Consider the following 20757-nt stretch of genomic DNA (forward strand, 5'->3'; position numbering starts at 1 on the left):
AGTTTTAATCACTTATACTTGTAATCAACAGGCAACTATGTAGGTTTCAGAGATTGTAAAATGCCTGCTCATTAAATCCAGATTCATATCGAGATCATGCCTATAGGTTTCTGCAACCTCAACTTATTAAAATCAGCAACTGTCTTTGTTAATCTAACTTGCGTGCATTTGTTGTCTAAATGCGGAGGCTAACTTGAGCCCTTACTTGCATATATGTGAAAGTCATAAACTGTTTTGTATGTCGCTTAGTATTTTCCCTTTTGAGCAACCTAAGTTAAAGTCTAGAACCACCTTAAAATAAAGGTCCAAATGCCTCCTGGACCATAGGCACGAGACGGGTAGTGCACGCGTAGGATACAACTTAGAACTGACTAGTGCGCTTCAGGTAAACAACTTAAAGATAGTAATTGGGTAGCAGGAGATGATAGTCTGTGCCCGCTGAATAATATGAGTAACACCCCATCTCGAGGGAGTTACGAAGTATTATTTATGTTGCACGGGAAAATCCTTTAGGCAAAAAAACTTAGGACCCCCCCCCCCACCTTGCCTTTCAATCAATTATTTGTGTTTAACAATGAATTTCCCCAAATCCCTTTATTTTCTTGTCTTTGATCACATAGACTAATTCATATAATTGAGTTCGGCCGGGATCCACAGTTGTGGACCTCGAAGAGTGCCTAACACCTTCTCTTCGAGGTAATTTCGAGCCCTTACCGGGTCTTTGGTGATGCAAATTGGTTAGATAGAGTTATCTGCAAATAGGTGCCCTAACGCACCTTAATCCGTTAGGTGGCGACTCTCTCTTTTAAAACACCTTCCTTAAAAGAGTTGTCACATGTTGAAACCCGATTTCGCGAGAAAAAGGGGCGCGATAGGTGGAAGCAGGTCCTTATCAGAATATTAGGGAACACGAAGTGGTCGATTTCTTGTGGGAAAATATAATTTGCAGGTCCGGAATACCAAAAGAGATTGCATGCGACAATGGGCTACAATTTATCGGTGCAAAAGTTACAAAGTTCCTCAAAGATTTGAAAATAAAGAGGATCACATCTTTGCCCAATCATCTGAGTGCAAACAGTCAAGCGGAATCAACAAACAATGTGATTATTCAAAACCTCAAGAAAAGGTTGGAAGCGGCAAAAGGCAATTGGCCCAAAGAATTACCCGGAGTTCTATGGGCCTACCGAACAATGGCCAAGTCAAGCATAGGAGAAACTCCTTTTTCCAGGCAGATGAAGAATCGAACAACGAAGCAGTGTTAGTTAACTTGGAGCTACTCGAGGAACGCATGGACTTGGCGCATGTAAGAATGGAAGCTCAAAATCAGAGATTGAAGCGGTATTAAATCGAAGAGCCAACCTCCGTTATTTCAAAGTAGGAGAATTGGTTCTAAGAAAGTAACTCAAAATACCCTAGAGCTCAACGGGGGGAAGCTGGGCCCAACTTGAGATGGTCCATACCGGATTTTAACTATCACCGGGAAATGTTCATACGAGTTGGAGAACCAGAATGGAGACAAGTTGCCTAGCAATTGGAACGTGGCACACCTCAAAAGATATTATTGCTGATGAATCCAATTTGAAAGTATGTGCTGCATTTTTTTTCTCTTCGTTATGTTTTTGTCTCAATTGGGTTTTACTAGCAAGGTTTTTAATGAGGCAGCAACAGAAAGCATACTACGAAGACAACATCAATAAGACCTTTAATAGCAAGGCATATAAGCAAGTTTCCACTCGGGGATAGTTAGATAGTCTTTGGCTCTATAGCAAATTCCTACTAGGAAGTTAAGTTTGCTATTGAGCAAAGGTTACCCGACTGTTCACGAGCACAAACCACTAGAGTATTGTTAGACAATCCTTTGCTCGATAGCATAGATTCCTGAGGGAATGTAAGGTAAGTTACCGAGTTAAGGATTATCTAGCAATTCATTGGTGGAATCTTTGAAGGTACAAGACTTCCAGTGTTCCAATTCACATTCTTCGCATTCGAACAGTGGGGGGATGATATGAGGATACGACATCAATGACTGCCACGTCAACTGGGAAATGAAAATCTGGAAACATAAATGCATCATCAAGACCGGGGACTGCGCAGCTAGCCCCGTAGAAACAAGTTGTACAAGATAGCCACAAGTAATGGCAATTTCTTTTTAGCATAGAAAATGCTTGTGTACTTTTGAAAATAAAAGGTATTAAATGAAATGAAATCCTTTTGTTTTTATCTTGTTTCTTGTCTGAACGATGAACTAACTTTGTCATTTAAAAGTTAAACAAGTACTTCAAATACTAGCGCCATAATGAATAGGAGACGTCCTCTTCAAGTCTTGAAGAGCACCGTAAACATAAGAGGGTCATCTCTTATGAAAACCCTCACGTTAAAGGGTTGGTTTCGGAAGAATTTATACCCGGAATCTAAAATGCCTTTGGGAAAAAATGCACCCGAAGACGTACACGAAAGAACACAAAAAGTGAACTTGCACAAATACTTACAGAAACCCCCACGTAAAAGGGTTACTACTCGGAACCAAAGTGCTTCGAGAAATGCATCCGAAGCTATGCATAATAAAACATGAACAGAAAAACATGTGCAGAAGTCTTAAGCAAATGCAAAGAATAAAAACTTACATGAACATTCAAACGAAAATGAGACTCAAACAATACTTGAGCAAATGAATTGTCTTTATTTACAAAAATAACACATGTAGAAGAATTGGAAAAAAAAGTTAAACTGCAATATCACCGAACCGGGAGGAAGAAAGGTGTCCACGCCCCCAGGAGAAGTAGATGAATTCACCGATGGCTCGACATTTTCCCCAGTTTGATCTTCAGCATCATCCTCCGACTCTTCTTCAGTTCCCGAGAACTCGGAACCAGAACCAAAAGGACTAAGAGCATCAGACTGTGCTGGGAGCCCATTTTTTGCAGCTAACTCAAGCTCGCAGGCCTTAGCAATTTCGGCATCAAAATCAATGATACCAATTTTGGCCTCTTCCAAGGTTTTTCTCCTCATGCTATACATAGCATAAGTTTTCTCAACAACGAGGGAAGCCGCTCGATGCTTAAGTTCTTCTTTGAGTTGAGCTGCTTCGGCAGAAAGGCTTTCCCGGGCGGACCTAACAGATTTGAGGCTAACATCAAGGTTGCGGACAGTTGAACTAAAGAGCCTATTATGCTCGATAGCTTTCTTGTACCTCTCTTCCAACTGGGCATGTTTCGCCTCCGCAGCAGCAAGATCTTCGATTTTGGAGTTCAAGGCTGCCTCTAAGTCAGTCATTTTTTTAGCAGTGGCAGCCTCGCGCTCGGTTGCAGCAAGAACGGCGTCATGGACTTCACCCCATCTGGCCTTGGCTTCATCAAATCTAACCCTCATCGGGCTAATTTCTTGGCTAAGGGTTATCACCTCTTGCTCACTTTGCTGTAAACGAGCCTCCAATGCAACAGCCTTAGTCGCTTTGGCTTCCAATTTTGAGAGGCGAGCGACACTTTGCTCCCGCTCTGCCAAAAGCTGATCCCAAGCGGAAGTAAGTTCTTCCTTATCACGAATCAACCCCTAAAGGCCCTAAGAAGCAAGAAAGTTGGCCTACAAAACAAGAAAGATGAAACTCAGAATACGTTTATATAAAAATAGAAGAAATAACAAAGGGAGAAAGGAGTGTACCACTGCGGCATTGTGCATGGCGTTGTTCATCAGGCACTCTCCCTAACCTTTTCCCATTCCTTCTCTAAAGCCAAAGGCTTAAGATAATTAGCAAGCTCCACCGGCCGGGAAAAGGAGGTTGCACCCGGTAAAGACCGAAAGGGTAACATTCCTCCTCCGATGGGGATCTTCAGAAGGAGCAGCATAATTTTACCCCAAATTCCCATGAACTGGGGACTGGGAGGAGGAACATCTCTTTCATGATCGGATGCGGCCGATGGAGATTATGTAGCAATTGCTGGTGGAAGAGTGGACGAAAATGGAAATGATGTAGCAATTGTTGGTGTTGGTGAAGATGGAAATGAAGCTGATGGAGTTGAAGAATAAGAAGCAGTTGCATCAAATACAGTGCAGGTTGTTGGATGCTCACCAACCAAAGACTACAGGGACTCGATACCAGGCCCTGCGATACTGGGCACAGTAATTGGGGCTCGAAAACGAGAATTAGCATTTTCCACTAAATCAAATTCCCCCCCCAAAGTGCTGAGGTATCGTCCTCGGTTGGTGTAATTAACCCAACAGATTGAGCATTCTATTGAGTTGATGATGAACGTTGCCTTTTGTGTAGAGAAGCCCCATCATCACTGGCTTCTCCATCATCGTCGATCATCACAGTGTCTATGATCGGCCCGGGAGGAGGGGTGGTGATCACAACTTCCGGAGACGACTCGGGGGCACTGGCCTTTGCCCTCTTTTTCTTTTCCCCCGCCGCGGAAGAACGCCTTCTCTTTGGTTTCTTGTTCTCTAGCTGGGGACTCCGTAATGAAACACATGTACCCGAAGCAGGTCCCGAGACACCTGCTCGAGTAAGCACCTCCTGAAGCAGCCTCACCGCAAAGGAACCCACCGGTCCAAACCTTCAACCACCAGTGGGATCCATCGAGTTGCTTAAATATGCGAAGGATAAAAGATCAATATGACTATAGAAGGATATTTAGAAAAATATCAAACAACGATCTTACGAGTGCGATTCTAAGTGGCCGGAAAGGATGATTCCATTATTGGAATGATGTTGTTGGTGGCAAGTTCAGCGAACCATTCCATCCACCCACGATCGCTGTCATCATCCATGCTAGTCAACGGAGCATGATGGCTATGTTTGCAGAGATTTATCATTCCATCGCGGAAGATCTTGGGAGAGTAGAGATTCATAATATGAGCTAAGGTTAGCTCTTCTCCAGTCTCCTGGCACAAACGCCGAAGGCAAGCAACCGTCCTCCACACGGAAGGTCTTACTTTCGCCAAACATACTTGGTAGCGGAGGCAAAACTCCACAATTAAAAAATCAAGCTCTCCGCTCAGAGAAAATGCATCCAAAGTAAAGGGATACGTGTAAAAATATGTATAATCCTCATTGGGAAAGGTCACTCGCTCTGATAGATGAGGAGCGATAATATCCAACTCATGGCAGCTACAGTCTTCCTTCATAACAGGAATGCTGGAAGAAGGGTATCTACCGATGGCCCATGTACGAGAGTTAACAGTTGGGAATTTTTCCTCAAAATCTTTTATGGTAATAAGACTTCTGGGGATGATGGAGCCTATTGTTGGAGGAACAAAATCCTTGGCCTTTTTCTTGTTCTTTGAAGAACTGGTATGCTTTGAGGAAGAAGCCGTTATGTGAAAGGAAGAGAAGGTTTTTTATTTGAAGAGAGTTAGAGAAAAGATAAAGAACAAAGGTGCAAATCAAAAGCTTGGAAAATTATGAAGTGTAAGGGAAAAGGATGATGCGTATAAGTAAAAATTTTGTGGCTAAATTTATGGCCATGATTACCTCGTTAATCGGCAAAAGTTGTGCTGAGTCGTGGGATGATTCGTATTCGGAATATTAAATTCGGAGAGACGTGCGTCTAATCAACCGTAAGAAGCCTACAGAGGGAGTTATAAAAATTTCTGCCAAAAGAGTGTTTCTACCAACTTCTCGGTAACTTAAAGTTTGTCACCGGAAAGCAGCGGGACTATCTGTATAGGAATATGATATGACACGTGGTCATCTAAAGGAAGGACACATGGAACCCATGACGAGGATGGCCGAAGACCGAACACAGTTATTCCGCTTGTCACCTGAAGGGATAACGTTCATATAATTGTGTTAAATGCCTTGCTCCCGGTAGCATTTAATAAGGAATATTCTGTAACATTGAGAGCAACGACTTGTTACAGGGAATTTGGCATTTATGTCCACCATTATATCTTCATCAACGACCCTCATATTTGACATCAAAAGAGGGCACGATCCTAGGATATCATTCCCTAAACACAGCTATAAATAGTGAGATTTATCTAAGTTACACTATGTCATGTTTTAATGATGACAAACGTTCTCAACGAACTGGGCACGGACCAGATGTGATTAATGCATGTAAGGAATCTGATTCTCAGGGGGAATAATTCTGGGTTTGTCATTCATCAAAAAGGGGGAAATTGATAAGTTATGGTACTTTGAGTTTTGATGATTTGCCAAACATTCTTGAGGAACCAGTTGTGATCAGCTCCTTAGGTTCAGTTCTCATGGGGTATATGGCTGATTCGTAGGGGGAACAATGTGGAGATCTGGTTCGCAGGGGGAATATCAAGTCAAAGTTTGTCGTCATCAAAAAGGGAAAAATTGATAGGTTACAAGTACCTTGGGCATAGGTACTTTACTTTATGTTTTGATGATCTAAAAAACTTACCATCCAGAACCAGATAAGGAACCCGTTACACATTCACAAGACCTCGAGATCACAAGTTCCATGTTGGGATCTAGCATGGGATATAACTCAACTCTTTAGAGTGGAAGGAACAACTGAGGAAACAGGTTCCTACCAGTTCCCGAGGAGACTGTATGAAGTCAACTCTCCGGCAGGAAAGTTGCAGCCTGCACATGCTACTGCATAGGAACAGTGCAGCAGTCAACTTTCTATGGAAGGCTTTTTACCTACCTTGCTTACATCATTGTAAGTGATGTCACACACGTATAAATACAATCAAGGAAGGTAAAACAACTTACTTTATGAGAGAACCAGATAAAGGACCTGAAGCATGCCTGGTACAATCATTCAAGATAATCTGGGCAGTGTGCCTTTAGATTCACATGAACCAAATTAGGAACTTGATACCTTGGTGTTCCCCTGACAGAAGTATAAGTCAACTGTACAGCTGGAAAGCAACTGCAGAAAGTGACTGCCTGCAACTGTACACGCAACAGTTCAGCAGACAGTGCAGCAGTCACTTCCCATTGAGAAGAGGCATGTACTAACCAAGATTTGACATCACTAAGGTGGTGTCTTTTGTAGTATAAACCTGGTGCAAGGCACAATATATTCCTTTCCAAGACTTGCAAAATCAGAAACGAAAATACTCTCTCAAGTGCTTGTCACAACCTCTCTCAAGAACAAAGCTGTTGCAACCTCAAGGACCTAATCCAAGATCGACGATATCTTAAGTCCTTAGGTTTGTTGAGTCTTTGTTATTTGTTCTTCATTGTAACTCCTATCTTGCTTTCTTAGAAGCTGTGTTTTAGGAAACCCAAAATCACAAACCCTCTAAGTTTGTGTCTTGGCTAGAGTTAGTCGAGTTGTAAAGCCTTTGTAATAGAGTTATTACAAAGTGGCTTGTAATAGTGTTATTACAAGTTAGAGTGATTAAAGTCTTTGTAATAGAGTTATTACAAAGTGGCTTGTGGTGAGAGTATCACAAGTTAGTTAAAGTCTTTGTAACTAGAGAGTCACAAAGTGGCTTGTGGTGAGAGAACGACAAGTTAGTTGAATCCTTTGTAATAGAGTCATTACAAAGTGGCTTGTAATAGGGGTTTACAAGTTAGTGAAGTTGAAAGCCTACAAGTGTAGGTCGTGATTTTTGTCCCCTTGAGTTGGGATTTTTCCACGTAAAAATCCTCTGTGTTCTTTACTTACTGCCGAGCTACTGTGGAACAATTAGAGAATCTGATTCCCTATATTGGTTGGTTTTACAGTCCGTTGCTTATAGTGGGAGCTGATAGAGAATCTGGTTCTCCATACAGTAGGAACTTATCCTGTGTCTCATTTATATATTGGTTCAGTAGTTAGCACTGTGGGAACTGGTATAGGACAAGATCGCTATACAGTTTGGTTCATTAGTATTTTCAGTGGAAACTCATAGAGAACCTGGTTCTCTATACAGTCTGGTGGACGCTTAGTTTCCAACAAATAGTGAGCTTAGTTATCATTGAAAAGGACACAAAAATTTTCTAACAAGCATACACTATACTTTGTTCAAAGCTCAATAACATTCTACTTTCTCGCTTATTTACATTGTTCTTACTGCCTCCGGAAGCTTTGCTCCCGGGCTCAAGATATCTACTGTCTTATCTCGATTTTAACGCTAAGTCTTACTTCTTTGTCTAATTTCTTTATTATTTTAGGATCAAATTAGTTCACTTGTCTAGAAACCACGTATAAATTCAATTGTACCATTTTACGGGTAAACATCTAGATACGTTTGTGTTGGAATGTTCAATAGGTAATGGCTTTAGTTGAGGTGTCAATAAAAGAGGTCGACTTTGAGAGGCCGTATATGTGTTTGTCCTATCTTATAAGTGATCTAATAGCGTAAAACTTTTTAAGCATTAACCTATGGGTCTTATGGTTTGTTAACAAATTATAATGGGAATTGCAATACACTAGGCAACTTTGGATAAACTCTTGTTTCCTATCTGAATGTTGACCTTCGTAAAGAATTTTGGAAAAAGAGCTTCGGAGAAAGACATTTTAACTTTTGATTATTTTATTCTAGGATAAGATAATCCTAAAATTGTTATTTCACATGTAATATGAAATAAAAATAATCTCAAAAATTATTCTGTAAATAATCCAAAGATTACTTCTATCAAAAATAAATTTTTCTTAACCAAACACAAAATAAAAATAATTTCACCTTTATCCCAAAATTATTACCGTTATCGTACCAACCAATCCGTTAAAATCTTTTTGAGCCAATCATGGCCTAAGAATTGCAAGAAAAAGAAACCCAACCAATGAACAATCTGATATTTGTCAAGCGGTACAGTGGTAGTCTTGTTCCAAGGCAATGTGCAGTCAATTTCATCGTCCTCCTTTTTTCACGTAGTTTACCTCGAAAATACAAGTAACAATTACATTTGATTTATGGTTTTAAAGATATGTGATTTAGTTCAATACTAATTAATAACCAAGAAAACTAAAGTATAGATGAAGGAAACAAGTAAAATCAAACCAGTGTACAAGCTAGTCTCGGCCTCGAGCTAAAGTGACCTCGAGGTAGGTCAAGAACAGTAAAGTAAGAACAATAAAGCTAAAGGACAATTCTGATGGACAATGAGCGAGAAAAGTAAGAGATTATATTCTTTGCCAATGATTGATTATCTTTACAAATGATTAGGGTCCCCTTTATATAGCAGGGGAACCCTAAATAAGGTACATTTCTATTTTCAGTAAGGAATCTTATTGGGACAGCTGTCTAACCGCCTAGTACGGATTCGTACTAGAACGTTATCCCTTCAGGTGACAAGCGGAATATCTGTGTTCGGTCTTCGGCCATCCTCGGTGTTCGTTGAGTACTTCGATCATCGAGGCCTCCCATCGGGCTCGCTCATAGTCTATTTCGATCTCTCTCTTGAAGCAACCCTCGAGTCCACGAAATCGGGTATCTCCGATTTCTACCGTATATAGATAGTCCCCTCGTTTTTGGAGTATAACGACAAGAAATGAATTGAATCCTTGATCTTTACCGCCATTTGTTACGACATCATCATCGTGATGTAAGCGACTGAGGAAACAAAAGTTGTGAAGCTGGCCTTTCCCGAGGAAGACTCCGAGAACTCTAGCGAGTCCGGTGGTGGAGAAGATTATGAGGGTGAAGACGCTTCTGCCGATAAGGATCGCGCTGCTTAGGTTTCGTGTTCTTCGTAATTTTTGCTTTTGAGGCTGATCGGCCCTTGCAAGGAACTCTTGATCGTGACCTATAGCCCTTGTAAATAGGTTTATACAAAGCTTTTTTCCTTCCATGGATTTTGAATCTGTTACCCCAAAGCGTCTTAGCATAAAATTCCCTTTGAATGTCCAAGGTTTTGAGATGGTAATGACCGACAATAAGTACTGCCCTCGACCGTTTCTGATCAATGGACCCCGAATGATCATTTGAACTTGAGTTTGAATAGCTCTTAGGCCAAACAGTTGATGAGGTAAGGTAACCCTAGGGCTTGATGGTTGAGTGAGTGCATGCTCGAACTTGAAATGAAATTAGCCCTTAGGCTTTATAGTCGAGTGAGGATTTGTTAGAACTCGAAGTAAAGTTAGCCCTTAGGCTTTATAGATAGTCCTCGAGTGAGGATTTGCTCGAACTCGGGTTAAGATAGCCCTTGGACTTTTATGATCAAGTGAGGACTTGCTCAAACTCGAAGTAAAGTTAGCCCATAGGCTTTATAGTCGAGTGAGGATTTGCTCGAACTCAAAGTAAAGTTAGCCCTTAGGCTTTTCTATATTGGCCCTTAGGCTCTTTAGATCGGCCCTTAGGCTCTTTAAGTTGGGCCAATTCGGCCTCTAAAATCGGCTATAATTTTTTCCTCTTTTCGGCTAAAAGACTCGGTAAAAATTTCTTTATGCCTTAGCATGTATTTTTTGTACCCGTTGGGTTTTTTCGAGGGTTCAACGATCGTAACCCAATTTTTCCTTAACTCATTTGTGTTAAGATAATTTAAAACCTCTTGAGACTTTTTCGAAGGCTTATATTATCGAAGCCTTTAAATTATTCGATGGCTGATTTTATCGAAGCCCTTTTTTGTTTGCTTTGTCGAGGGTAGCCTTATTTAACCTGTTTTCAAAGTGTTTGAAGGCCTTTATTTTATGGCAGAAGTCGGACGCCTCCGAGCCGCATTATTTCGGTCGTAGCTCTTTTATATGACTGTAGTCTTTAATATGGCCGTAGCCTTCGGGTATGTCTCTTGGACTTGTTTCCCGATAACATTTCGAACTTGTTCGAAATGTTAATCCCCGAGTGTGATGGCCTTGACCTGTATATCGGGGGGTTCCTCTTTTCTTTGAGGTCTTATGATTTCGAACATAGATAGCTCGAGTCGGTAGTCCCCGAGTGTTCGAGGTATGCTTGCACTTGGGTTAAGATAGCCCTTGGGCTTTTATGATCGAGTGAGGATTTGCTCGAATTCGAAGTAAAGTTAGCCCTTAGGCTTCATAGATAGTCCCCGAGCGAGAGTTTGCTCGAACTCGGGATAAGATAGCCCTTGGGCTTTTGTATTTGTTATAAATTTTGGAAGTCTTCGATCCGCGTTAATTTGGTCGTAGCCTCTTTAGTTCGGAACTTGTCCTTTGGGTTTATCTTCTTCCACTTTGAGCTTGCCCGAAATGTCAGTCCCCGAGTGGGGTGGCCGTGGCATATAAAGTCGAGGGTCGCCTTTAAGGTCTTATGGTCTCAAAATTTTAATAGTTTGATTTCGTTCGTCTTTCCTATGGCCCTCAAGCACGGGGTTAGTTGTTTGAACTTCCGTCTCGGTCGGCCCTTAAGCCTGTTTACACAATAGATCAAGAGTACAAAATAGGAAATTGTTCTAAAAGCATGAGATATCGGCAAGGAAAAACACTTCTCTCATTAGATGATTATTCATGCGCGCATGTTTGATGTTTAGGGCTCGAGTAACCTATACGGGCACGGTTCATCTGACCGTTTGACCGTTACAACATTTTCCTATCGTCAAGAAGTGATTTCCTTGCCACAAAGTAGACATACAAGGGTAATGCCCTCCAATACTCGAGGCTTATTGTAGGGAACCTCGGATACTGTTGAATTGCTTTTAGTTAACACGAACAATGGTTGCCTCGTTAAAAACCTCGCCGGAAAAACCCATTTGGGACAAAAAACCGGTCTAAGGGAAAAAGAGTGCAACACGTGCTTTGAGATCCAAAGCTTCCTGCCGATCCTTGTTGATGCCTGCAAGTGTTAGTCGGAAAAAAAAAGAAAGGATTGGACTGGGGTCGTACCTTTATTCGGAATTTGGATACTTAAGGTGATCTTCCTAGGCATCAAGCCCCTGTGAATTTTGACTTCAATCATTTCTCCTCTCTTTTCGTGCGAAGTTTTGCCCAGAACCGCTGCCTCTATGGTCTCCGTTGTACGGTTGATATCGATCTCTATTCGACCTCGGCTCTCGATCGATATCCCTTTTGATCCTATCCATGGTCCTGCTAGGATAAACGGACCCCGAAGGAGTCCCCAGTTGATCATCCTCGACCCTAATCTTCGACTGATACCGATTATTTACGTCGGCCCAAGTGACAGTTGGGTACTCGATTAAACTTTGCTTCAACCGCTGTGAAGCTATGGAACTCCGAGTGTTGAGACCTTGAGTGAAAGCTTGAACAGCCCAGTCATCGGTGATCAGATGCAAATCCATTCTCTCCGCTTGGAACCGAGATACGAATTCCCTAAGCATCTCGTTATTTTTCTGCCTTACCTTGAAAAGGTCCGACTTCCTTGTTGCAATTTTAATGGCTCCGGAGTGTGACTTTACAAAAGAATCAGTAAGCATAGCAAACAAATCAATAGAATTAGGGGGTAAGTTATGATACCATATTAAGGCACCTTTCGATAGAGTCTCCCTAAACTTCTTCAGCAGTAAAGACTCAATTTCGTCATCTTCTAAGTCGTTTCCCTTTATGGCGCACGTGAAAGAAGTAACATGCTCATTTGGGTCAGAGGTTCCGTTGTATTCAAGTATATCGGGCATACGAAACTTCTTTGGGATGGGCTTCGGAGCCGCACTCAGAGGGAACGACTTTTGTACAATTTTCCTTGCATCTAATCCCTTCAAGATCGGGGGAGCTCCCGGTATTTGATCAACATGGGAGTTATAAGTCTCCACTTTTTTGTCATTATCCTCAATCTTTTTCTCCCCTGACTCGATCCTCTTGGTGAGTTCCTCGAGCATACTCATAATCATGGGGTCAGTCCCCGAGCCGTTACCGTTTGATCTTTCTGGCACCGGCTCAGTTCGTCGAGTGTTTTCTGGTTCGACTATGCTTGGAGTTTTGTGCTAACTTTGAAGCTGAGCGATAGCAACCTGTTGAGCTTGAAGCATCTCGAATATTACTTGGAGGCTGACTCCCCCATCTCCTATACCCTGTGTTCCTTGGCCGCCAGATCGGGCTTCCCTGCTTACACTTCCTCCTAGGTCTGCGCCCAAATCCGTATTCAGAGCAATGTGAGAGCTAACATCAATTGGCTCCACATTTGGCACTTCCCCAGGGTTTATCGGTGGTACACCGGCTCCCGGAGCGATTACATTGTTGTTTTCACCGCGAAATCCAAGACCGTCATCGCCGTGCATGTACGGTTGTGTTTAGTGAGTTTGACATGTTTTGACCTGAGAACAAAAATTCTTGGCAAGAACAAGTGTGAAAATAGTGTGTTATCAGAATCAGTACTGAAATAATCACTATTATCTTTAGCCCCACGGTAGGCGCCAAACTGTTTACCTCGAAAATACGAGTAATAATTAAATTTGATTTATGATTTTAAAGATATGTTATTTAGTTCAATACTAATTAATAACCAAGAAAACTAACGTATAAATGAAGGAAACAAGTAATCAAACCAATGTGCAAGCTAGTCTCGACCTCGAGCTAAAGTGACCTCGAGGTAGGTCAAGAACAGTAAAGTAAGAACAATAAAGCTAAAGGACAATTCTGATGGACAATGAGCGAGAAAAGTAAGAGAGTATATTCTTTGCCAATGATTTATTATCTTTACAAATGATTGAGGTCCCCTTTATATAGCAAGGGAACCCTAAATAAGGTACATTTCTATTTTCAGTAAGGAATCTTATTGGGACAGCTGTCTAACCGCCTAGTACGGATTCGTACTAACTCGTACAAATCTATTCCTGAATTTATGCCACGATCTTGGGGACATGTCGAGAATCTTGCTCTTTCTGTTACGGGACCATAACGGTATTATCTCGAGGTCGGTCATACTTGGCCTTGGTGTTCTTTGAGTACTTCGATCTTCGAAGCCTCCCATCGGGCTCGCTCATAGTCTAAGAATTGGAAAAGAAAAAAGAAAAAAGGAAAAAAAAAAAAGAACTCAACCCATGAACAATATGATAAAGTATTTGTCAAGTTGTAAGTCCTGTTCAAGTCAACATGCAGTCAACTTCATCATCCTTTTTTTCCACATTCATATCCATCTGCATAATAATTGTCCTCTTCACTTCACTTCCTCTCACTCACTCTTGTCCATGGCAAATCTTCTTTCATTTTTCACTTTTTCCCTTCTCTTCCTTCTCTCTTTACCTTCCTATTCAATATCCTCATCATCTGATTACTCCTTCCCTCAAAAATACTTCATCAACTGTGGTTCACATTCCAGTGTTCCCGCCGGAGCCACTACTTTTTCCGGCGACCTGATCTCCGACTCGGACCACAGTAGCTCTGCTGTGGGCCCCACTTCAACAGGGTTAGCGGAAATCTATAAAACTGCCAGAATTTTCAGACAAGATTCTTCATATGAACTTGAAACAGAGGGAAATGGTTTTTACATCGTAAGACTTCATTTCTTTCCTTTTTCTGATCTTTTTAATGCGAAGTTCGACATTATAGCATCTGGGTTTTTGCTTTTGTCTAATTTTACTGTCCCGAGAAACGTACCTTCTCCTGTCATCAAAGAGTTTTTACTCCCTGTGAAAAATTCCAAGTTGAAAATCAGCTTTAAACCTCAAAAATCATCTTTTGCCTTTGTAAATGCTATAGAAGCATTTATTACTCCTCAAGATTTCATTCCTGAGTCTGCTACTCATGTTACTCGTCAAGGAAATAGCAATATTAGAAATAAAGATTTGTCCTTAAGTGCTTTATCTGTAATTCATAGGATCAATGTTGGTGGTTCAGTAATTACGCCCGAAAATGATACGATCATGAGGAGATATTGGTTTCCTGATGATGATTACTTGTTTATCAAAGAATCAGCAAAGAACCATCCAACGTTTACTGATAGCCTTAACTATGATACAGAACGAGGAGCTAGTCAATATGATGCTCCTGACTTTGTTTATAAAACTGCCAAAGAAATGAATAAAGTTGTTGAGAGAAATGATAACAACTGGTTTAATATAACTTGGGATTTTGAAGTAAACAAGAATGGTATATTTTTCGTACGTCTACATTTCTGTGACATCATTAGTCAAGAAAGGAATCAAACGGTTTTCAATGTCTATATGAATGGTGTATTTGGACAGCCAATTAGTCCATTTGATAGACTTTCACAATTGGCAGCTCCTTTCTATGTTGATTTTGTGGTGGATTCAGATGGTTCTGGTTTTATGAATATCTCTGTTGGACCCCGGATCGACTCACGTACTCAAAATGCTTTTCTAAATGGAGTAGAAATCATGCAGCTGATTAACGAACGGGGATCTTTTCCAGATGGAAATGGACAGACCAGGAATCGTCGTTTGTTGATAATCGTTGGTGCTACGGTTGGTGGTGTGGTTGCGGTTCTCATCTTAGTTTCTGCAGTTGTTATCTTGTTTTGTTTGAAATCAAGAAAAGCAAAACCTGTTGAGAGTGTTGACTTGCGAGTTGTGAATGCTAATGGAACAAGTTCACACAGCAGAACTACTGTAAGAACTTCTCCAATTGGTAGCACTACTCCTGAAATGAATCTTGGGTTAAAGATACCTTTGGCTGAGATTGTTTATGCTACGAATAACTTTGATCCCAAATTTATGATTGGTGAGGGTGGTTTTGGGAAAGTTTACAAAGGAACTTTTCAAGATGGTGTTAAAGTGGCTGTGAAAAGAAGTGAGCCTGGACATGGTCAGGGCCTTATGGAATTCCAAACTGAGATAATGGTCTTGTCCAAGATTCGTCATCAACGTCTCGTTTCATTGATTGGATACTGTGATGAACGAAACGAGATGATACTTGTGTATGAATTCATGGAGAAGGGGACTTTGAGAGAGCATTTGTACAGTTCGAACGAAGATCTTGGTAAATCGTCTTCAAGGTCAGAATTATCTTGGGATCAAAGGCTTGAAATTTGTATAGGTGCAGCTGAAGGTTTACAGTATCTTCACACTGGTTTAAATGGTCCAATTATTCATAGGGATATTAAGTCGACGAACATCCTTCTTGATGAACATTATGTTGCTAAAGTTGCTGATTTTGGGCTATCGAAATCAGGTCCTCCTGGTCTAACACATATTAGTACCGATGTTAAGGGTAGCTTCGGTTATCTTGATCCTGATTATATAAGATGTATGCAACTCACTCAAAAATCTGATGTTTACTCTTTTGGAGTTGTACTTCTTGAAGTGCTTTGCGCTCGACCAGCTGTTAACACTCAGCTTCCAAGGGATCAAGTAAACTTAGCTGAATGGGGACTTTCTTGGCAAAGAGAAAACCAGCTAGAAAAGATAATTGATCCGTTGCTTGCAGGTAAAATTAAGCCAAACTCGTTGAGAAAATTCGGGGAAACAATAGAGAAATGCCTGCAAGAATATGGGACAGATAGGCCTAATATGGTGGATGTGTTGTGGGACTTGAAATATGCTCTACAGCTTCAACACTCTGCAATATTGCGACAAGAAATTCATGAAGATAGTACCACAGATGTTTCGTGGCAATTGGCATTGCCCGGTATTCATCGCTTACCTTCTATAAATGTAAGCACAAGTATTCCCAGTGCCAGTGAGAGTGAGGTTTTTTCGCAATTGGTGATCGATGAAGCTAGATGATTTTTGGCCTTAGCATATATGTTAGTTCACTTCAATATGTTGCAAGTCTGTCTTCTTCTGCTTCCTTTTGGTTAAGGCAATTCTATATATCATGTGCCAAAACCTTGTTGCAACTGTAGTAATAGTCAGGGTTCCTTTTCTATATTGGATAAGAGGCAAATACCTCAATCAATATCTGTATTAATAGTCTATGACATACTGTTCTGCTTATAAGCAGGGCGGATCTACCTTAGGCGACGCAGTGACGTGACACCGCTTCGTCGGAAAATTTTACTAAATATTTATATAAAGTTGAAATGTCGAAACAAAAACTAGAACAAATAAAATAAAGTGACACTACTAGTAAAAGAGTTAAGTAGGTCGTGTGGTCGAGTTTTGAAATGAGGTCCCGAGTTCGAAGGCGCACATCATCATTATTTGTTTTAGTATTTTTGTGCTTAAGATACACCAGCTGGATTTGAGCTATTGACCTTATAGTTTTTAACAAAATCTTCCATAAGTAGTTCGGCTATTTTTTTTCTTTCTGTTCATCTGTATTCTCAACGATAAAATTTATAAAAATAATTTACGAAATCAAATGAGTAATGAGTTTTTAATTGAATGTTTGGTGCCTTATGTAAAAAAAAAAATTATTCTAATGAGTTTATTTTGAATGCATTTCAAAAAATGAAAATTTGTAGTAATATGCTTGAGTTATTAATATGATTCTAATCGTGTTCATTTTTTAATAGATTTATTTACTTATTCATGGTTTAAAATAATGACACCACTTACGAAAAATATTGCGTACGCCACTGCTTATAAGAAATGTGGTGCTATATAGGGTATGTTTGGTACGAAGGAAAGGGTATGTTTGGTACGAAGAAAAATATGTTTGGAAATCATTTTCTTGAACAAACTGTATCACTCTAAAATTTAGAACCATTTCAAAAAGAGTTAATACCGTAAAATTCCCCTAATCTATCATATTTTTGTCAGTTTCCTACTTAAATTATTCGATGTTCCCAAATTGCATTCATATTAAAAGCCCCTCATTGCATTCTTAGAGGTGCGTCTAGTACACGCTCCTAATTATCTAAAAACGTGTCATGTAGCACTATACGTGGCTATTTAACTCAGCCTCAAAACCGCCTAAACTATCACTTTTTTGTCAGTTACCTACTTAAACTATCTGGTGTCCCCAAATTCCCTTGAACTATATTCTCCTATATATTAAAACCCCATGTTGGACTTTTAAATGTGCATCTGTCTAACTATATTAACTTACGGTTTGTACGAATCTTTTATATAGTTTACTCATGATGCATTACTCTCGGATGAATGATTAATTTTAGGAGTTTTGGCCAAAATAATATCTAATATACTATGTTAATTTTAGGTTTTATTGTGATTGTGCTTTATGCTAAACTCCAATTGAATAAGTCCTTATCTATATTCACTTTGTAGTACTGTAAAAATATAAATAAAGGCGTATAGTATTGCATTTCATAAAAATCATCTTATATTACATAAAAAAGAATACACAAAAAAAGTTTAGCAAATAAAAAATCAATTGGCCAACAATTACATTTTCTAATTCCAGATTACATAAAGAAGGTTCAAGAGATTCAACTTTATTCTTTACAAGGTGTTGAGTTTAATAAGAAGATTTAAATTGGTATTCTTTTAACAATATGTGTAAGACATGAAATCATTTCAGAGGAAACAAGAGAGGTAGAAAATTTTCCAGAGGAAACCCATATGGAGAACTGAAGAAAAAAGGTTAAAAAATGAAGAAGAAGGTGAAAAATAAAGAAGAAAGGTCAAGAAATAAGGAAGAATGGTGAAAAAACGAGGAAGAAAAGTGGATATAACTGAAATAAGGAGAATATTTATTAAAAAACAAATGTGAAAGAGGGTTAGGCTAATTAGCCATTACTTTCTGTCATGTAAGCCATTTTGATGGCTTTTTTCAGCTGCCACGTGCTTTCCAAGCGAATGTTTACACATGTTATGCTAGGTTAGCAATGAGGGGGTTTTAACATGAAAGACAATACAGTTCAGAGAGTTTTGGGAACGAGAATAGTTTAAGTAGAAAACTGACATAAATATGATAGTTTAAGGGGGTTTTAGGATATTAACTCTTTTAAAAATAAGCGAAGAAAGTCGTTTTTCCCTTTTTAATGAAAAATATTGTTCTTTGGTATTTGGTTGCCAAAAAAGACTTATTTTTTGGAAAATATTTTTCAGTCATACCAAAACGCACCCATGGAGGTGGTATATGGGTTGGATCAAACTTGGGTAGGTCAAAACAGGTCAAATCAATAAGTTGGTTGTGTCCAGCCTGCACAAAGTTTGTTTACGTCAAGATGGGTCACAACCCGACTCACGCAATATAACCTAACCTCCTCTCTTTTTTAAATTGCTCGTTTTGAAAAAAGAAAAGTGAAAATCTATTATATTTTTCTTGAATGATTAGCTAAAGTTTCTTCCAAATGTACCCAATTCTCCATCTCCAAATTCGATTTTGTATATTTAGGTTTGTTGTATGTTGACTCATTGTGTTGTACTATTTTGATCCGCATTAACCCAATAGTTTAATGGGTCAATTACGGCTCAATCTGTTGGGTCAAGTTAAAAAATGAGTTATAACTCAACCCGTTTTAATTTGGCCAGAATTGAACGATTACTATAAGAAGACTGGCAATTCTGCATTCTTTCGGATGTTGAACAAATTAATAAAACACCAAACAAGGATTTTTCTCGTTCATTTCCGTAATAGGAACAAATAGGCAAATTTTATGCTTTTAGTCAGCAAAATAACTGACAACAGAACCAATAACTCGTGGTCTCGGTGCATAATTAAAATGTTTAAGTATAAATAAAGATAAGAAATCACACAATGAAAGCATAAATATTATAGCTTAATTATAGCAGTACTGACGATAAAGTTAAGCTAACCACCTATTGTTGACCTGAATTCTTTAGGGCTAAATATTCTATCACGAACTCCAAATGAAGGATATACAGACACAGGGGCAAAGCTAGTCTTTCGGTTGCGAGTTCGGCCGAACTCAGCAGCTTTGGTCCAAACCTTATTTGTCTTAAAAAATTCACTAAATTATAAATAAAATTATTGATCTTGAACTCAGTAGCTTAAAAAGACTAAAATTCCAAACTCGTAACTCAGTAGAGTCTGTCACACCACTTTTTGTACCCCCCGAAATATATGTATATATGGGTTAAAGAGTTTTTCCAATTAAAGTGACAAAAACTTGAGTAGGGATTATTTTATTATTCAGAGTCGCCACTTGGAATTGATTTTTTCGGTGTTCCAAGTCACCATTTATTTGAATCCCTAGTCAAAGGAAGGTTTGACTCTATTTTTATCGGTCCGCGAAAACAAAGTTCGGATAAGGAATTCTGTTGACCGGGGAGAAGGTATAAGGCATTCTCCGAGTCCCGTGGTTCTAGCACGGTCGCTTTATTGACTTAAACTTGGCTTGAATTAATTTTGGACAAACTGTGATTTATATTATTTTCATATTGTACCTATCCGCTTTTATCTCTTGATTATTAGAGAAATCAAAGAATGTTTTTGAATAATATAAAAAATGTCATAACCACGCTACGCGAGCGAATGCGTGATCGAATAAAAAATAATTAATTAATTTGTCATAATTGTGCCTCGCAAGCGAATCCGAAATCATGACAATCAATTATTTGTAATACTTTTAAAAAAAAGGAATACTACATTTGAGAAAATTAGCTCTTTAAAATTTACAAGTCAACCGTCGCGCTACTCAAGCGAATGCGTGATCGACGAAATTTATTATTTAATCATAACGGCGCTACGCAAGCGAATCCGCAGTCATGACAAACAATTGTTAGCAAGTTATTTACTTCTAGGAAAATTAATACATTCTAAGAGTTTAATTATTAATTTTTTTTGAAATTTATTAAAAGGTCAATTATCGCGCTACGCAAGCGAATCCGCGTGTTTGGCAAAGAGTTTATTAAACTAAAAATCAACTGGAAAACTAACGAATATTGTATGACCTTGTTGAATTAAATTATTGAATGTTGAACATCACGTTACGCAAGCGAAACCGTGGAATTAGAGCGCACCTACTAATTGCCTAGCGTTCGATATAATTAATTGGAAGAAAGTGAGTTACTTAATTGGTATATAAAAAAAATCTGATTTTTATCTATTTTTCTAATCTTATTATTGAAAAAGCAAATAAATGTTGGACCAACTCTATCTATTTTAAAGGGATGGGCCAACTTCTTTGTTAAAAGGGGAAATGGGCCAGCTTGTAAAGACCTCTTGGGCTGCT

The 20757-nt window shown here is 39.3% G+C and overlaps 1 protein-coding gene across 1 annotated transcript; it reads left to right on the forward strand.

The window, feature by feature from the left end:
• LOC109225272 (probable receptor-like protein kinase At2g23200) lies at positions 13880–16582 on the forward strand. The gene has a single exon (XM_019389879.1). It carries the CDS (start codon positions 13943–13945, stop codon positions 16436–16438), a length of 2496 nt encoding a protein of 831 aa, XP_019245424.1. The 5' UTR covers positions 13880–13942; the 3' UTR covers positions 16439–16582.

Source organism: Nicotiana attenuata, chromosome 5 (genome assembly GCF_001879085.1).
Source record: "Nicotiana attenuata strain UT chromosome 5, NIATTr2, whole genome shotgun sequence".
Taxonomy (NCBI): domain Eukaryota; kingdom Viridiplantae; phylum Streptophyta; class Magnoliopsida; order Solanales; family Solanaceae; genus Nicotiana; species Nicotiana attenuata.

What these genes read in the sequence shown, in the direction of transcription:
- LOC109225272 (XM_019389879.1), top strand. Translation starts at nt 13,943, where the DNA reads ATGGCAAATCTTCTTTCATTTTTCACTTTTTCCCTTCTCTTCCTTCTC.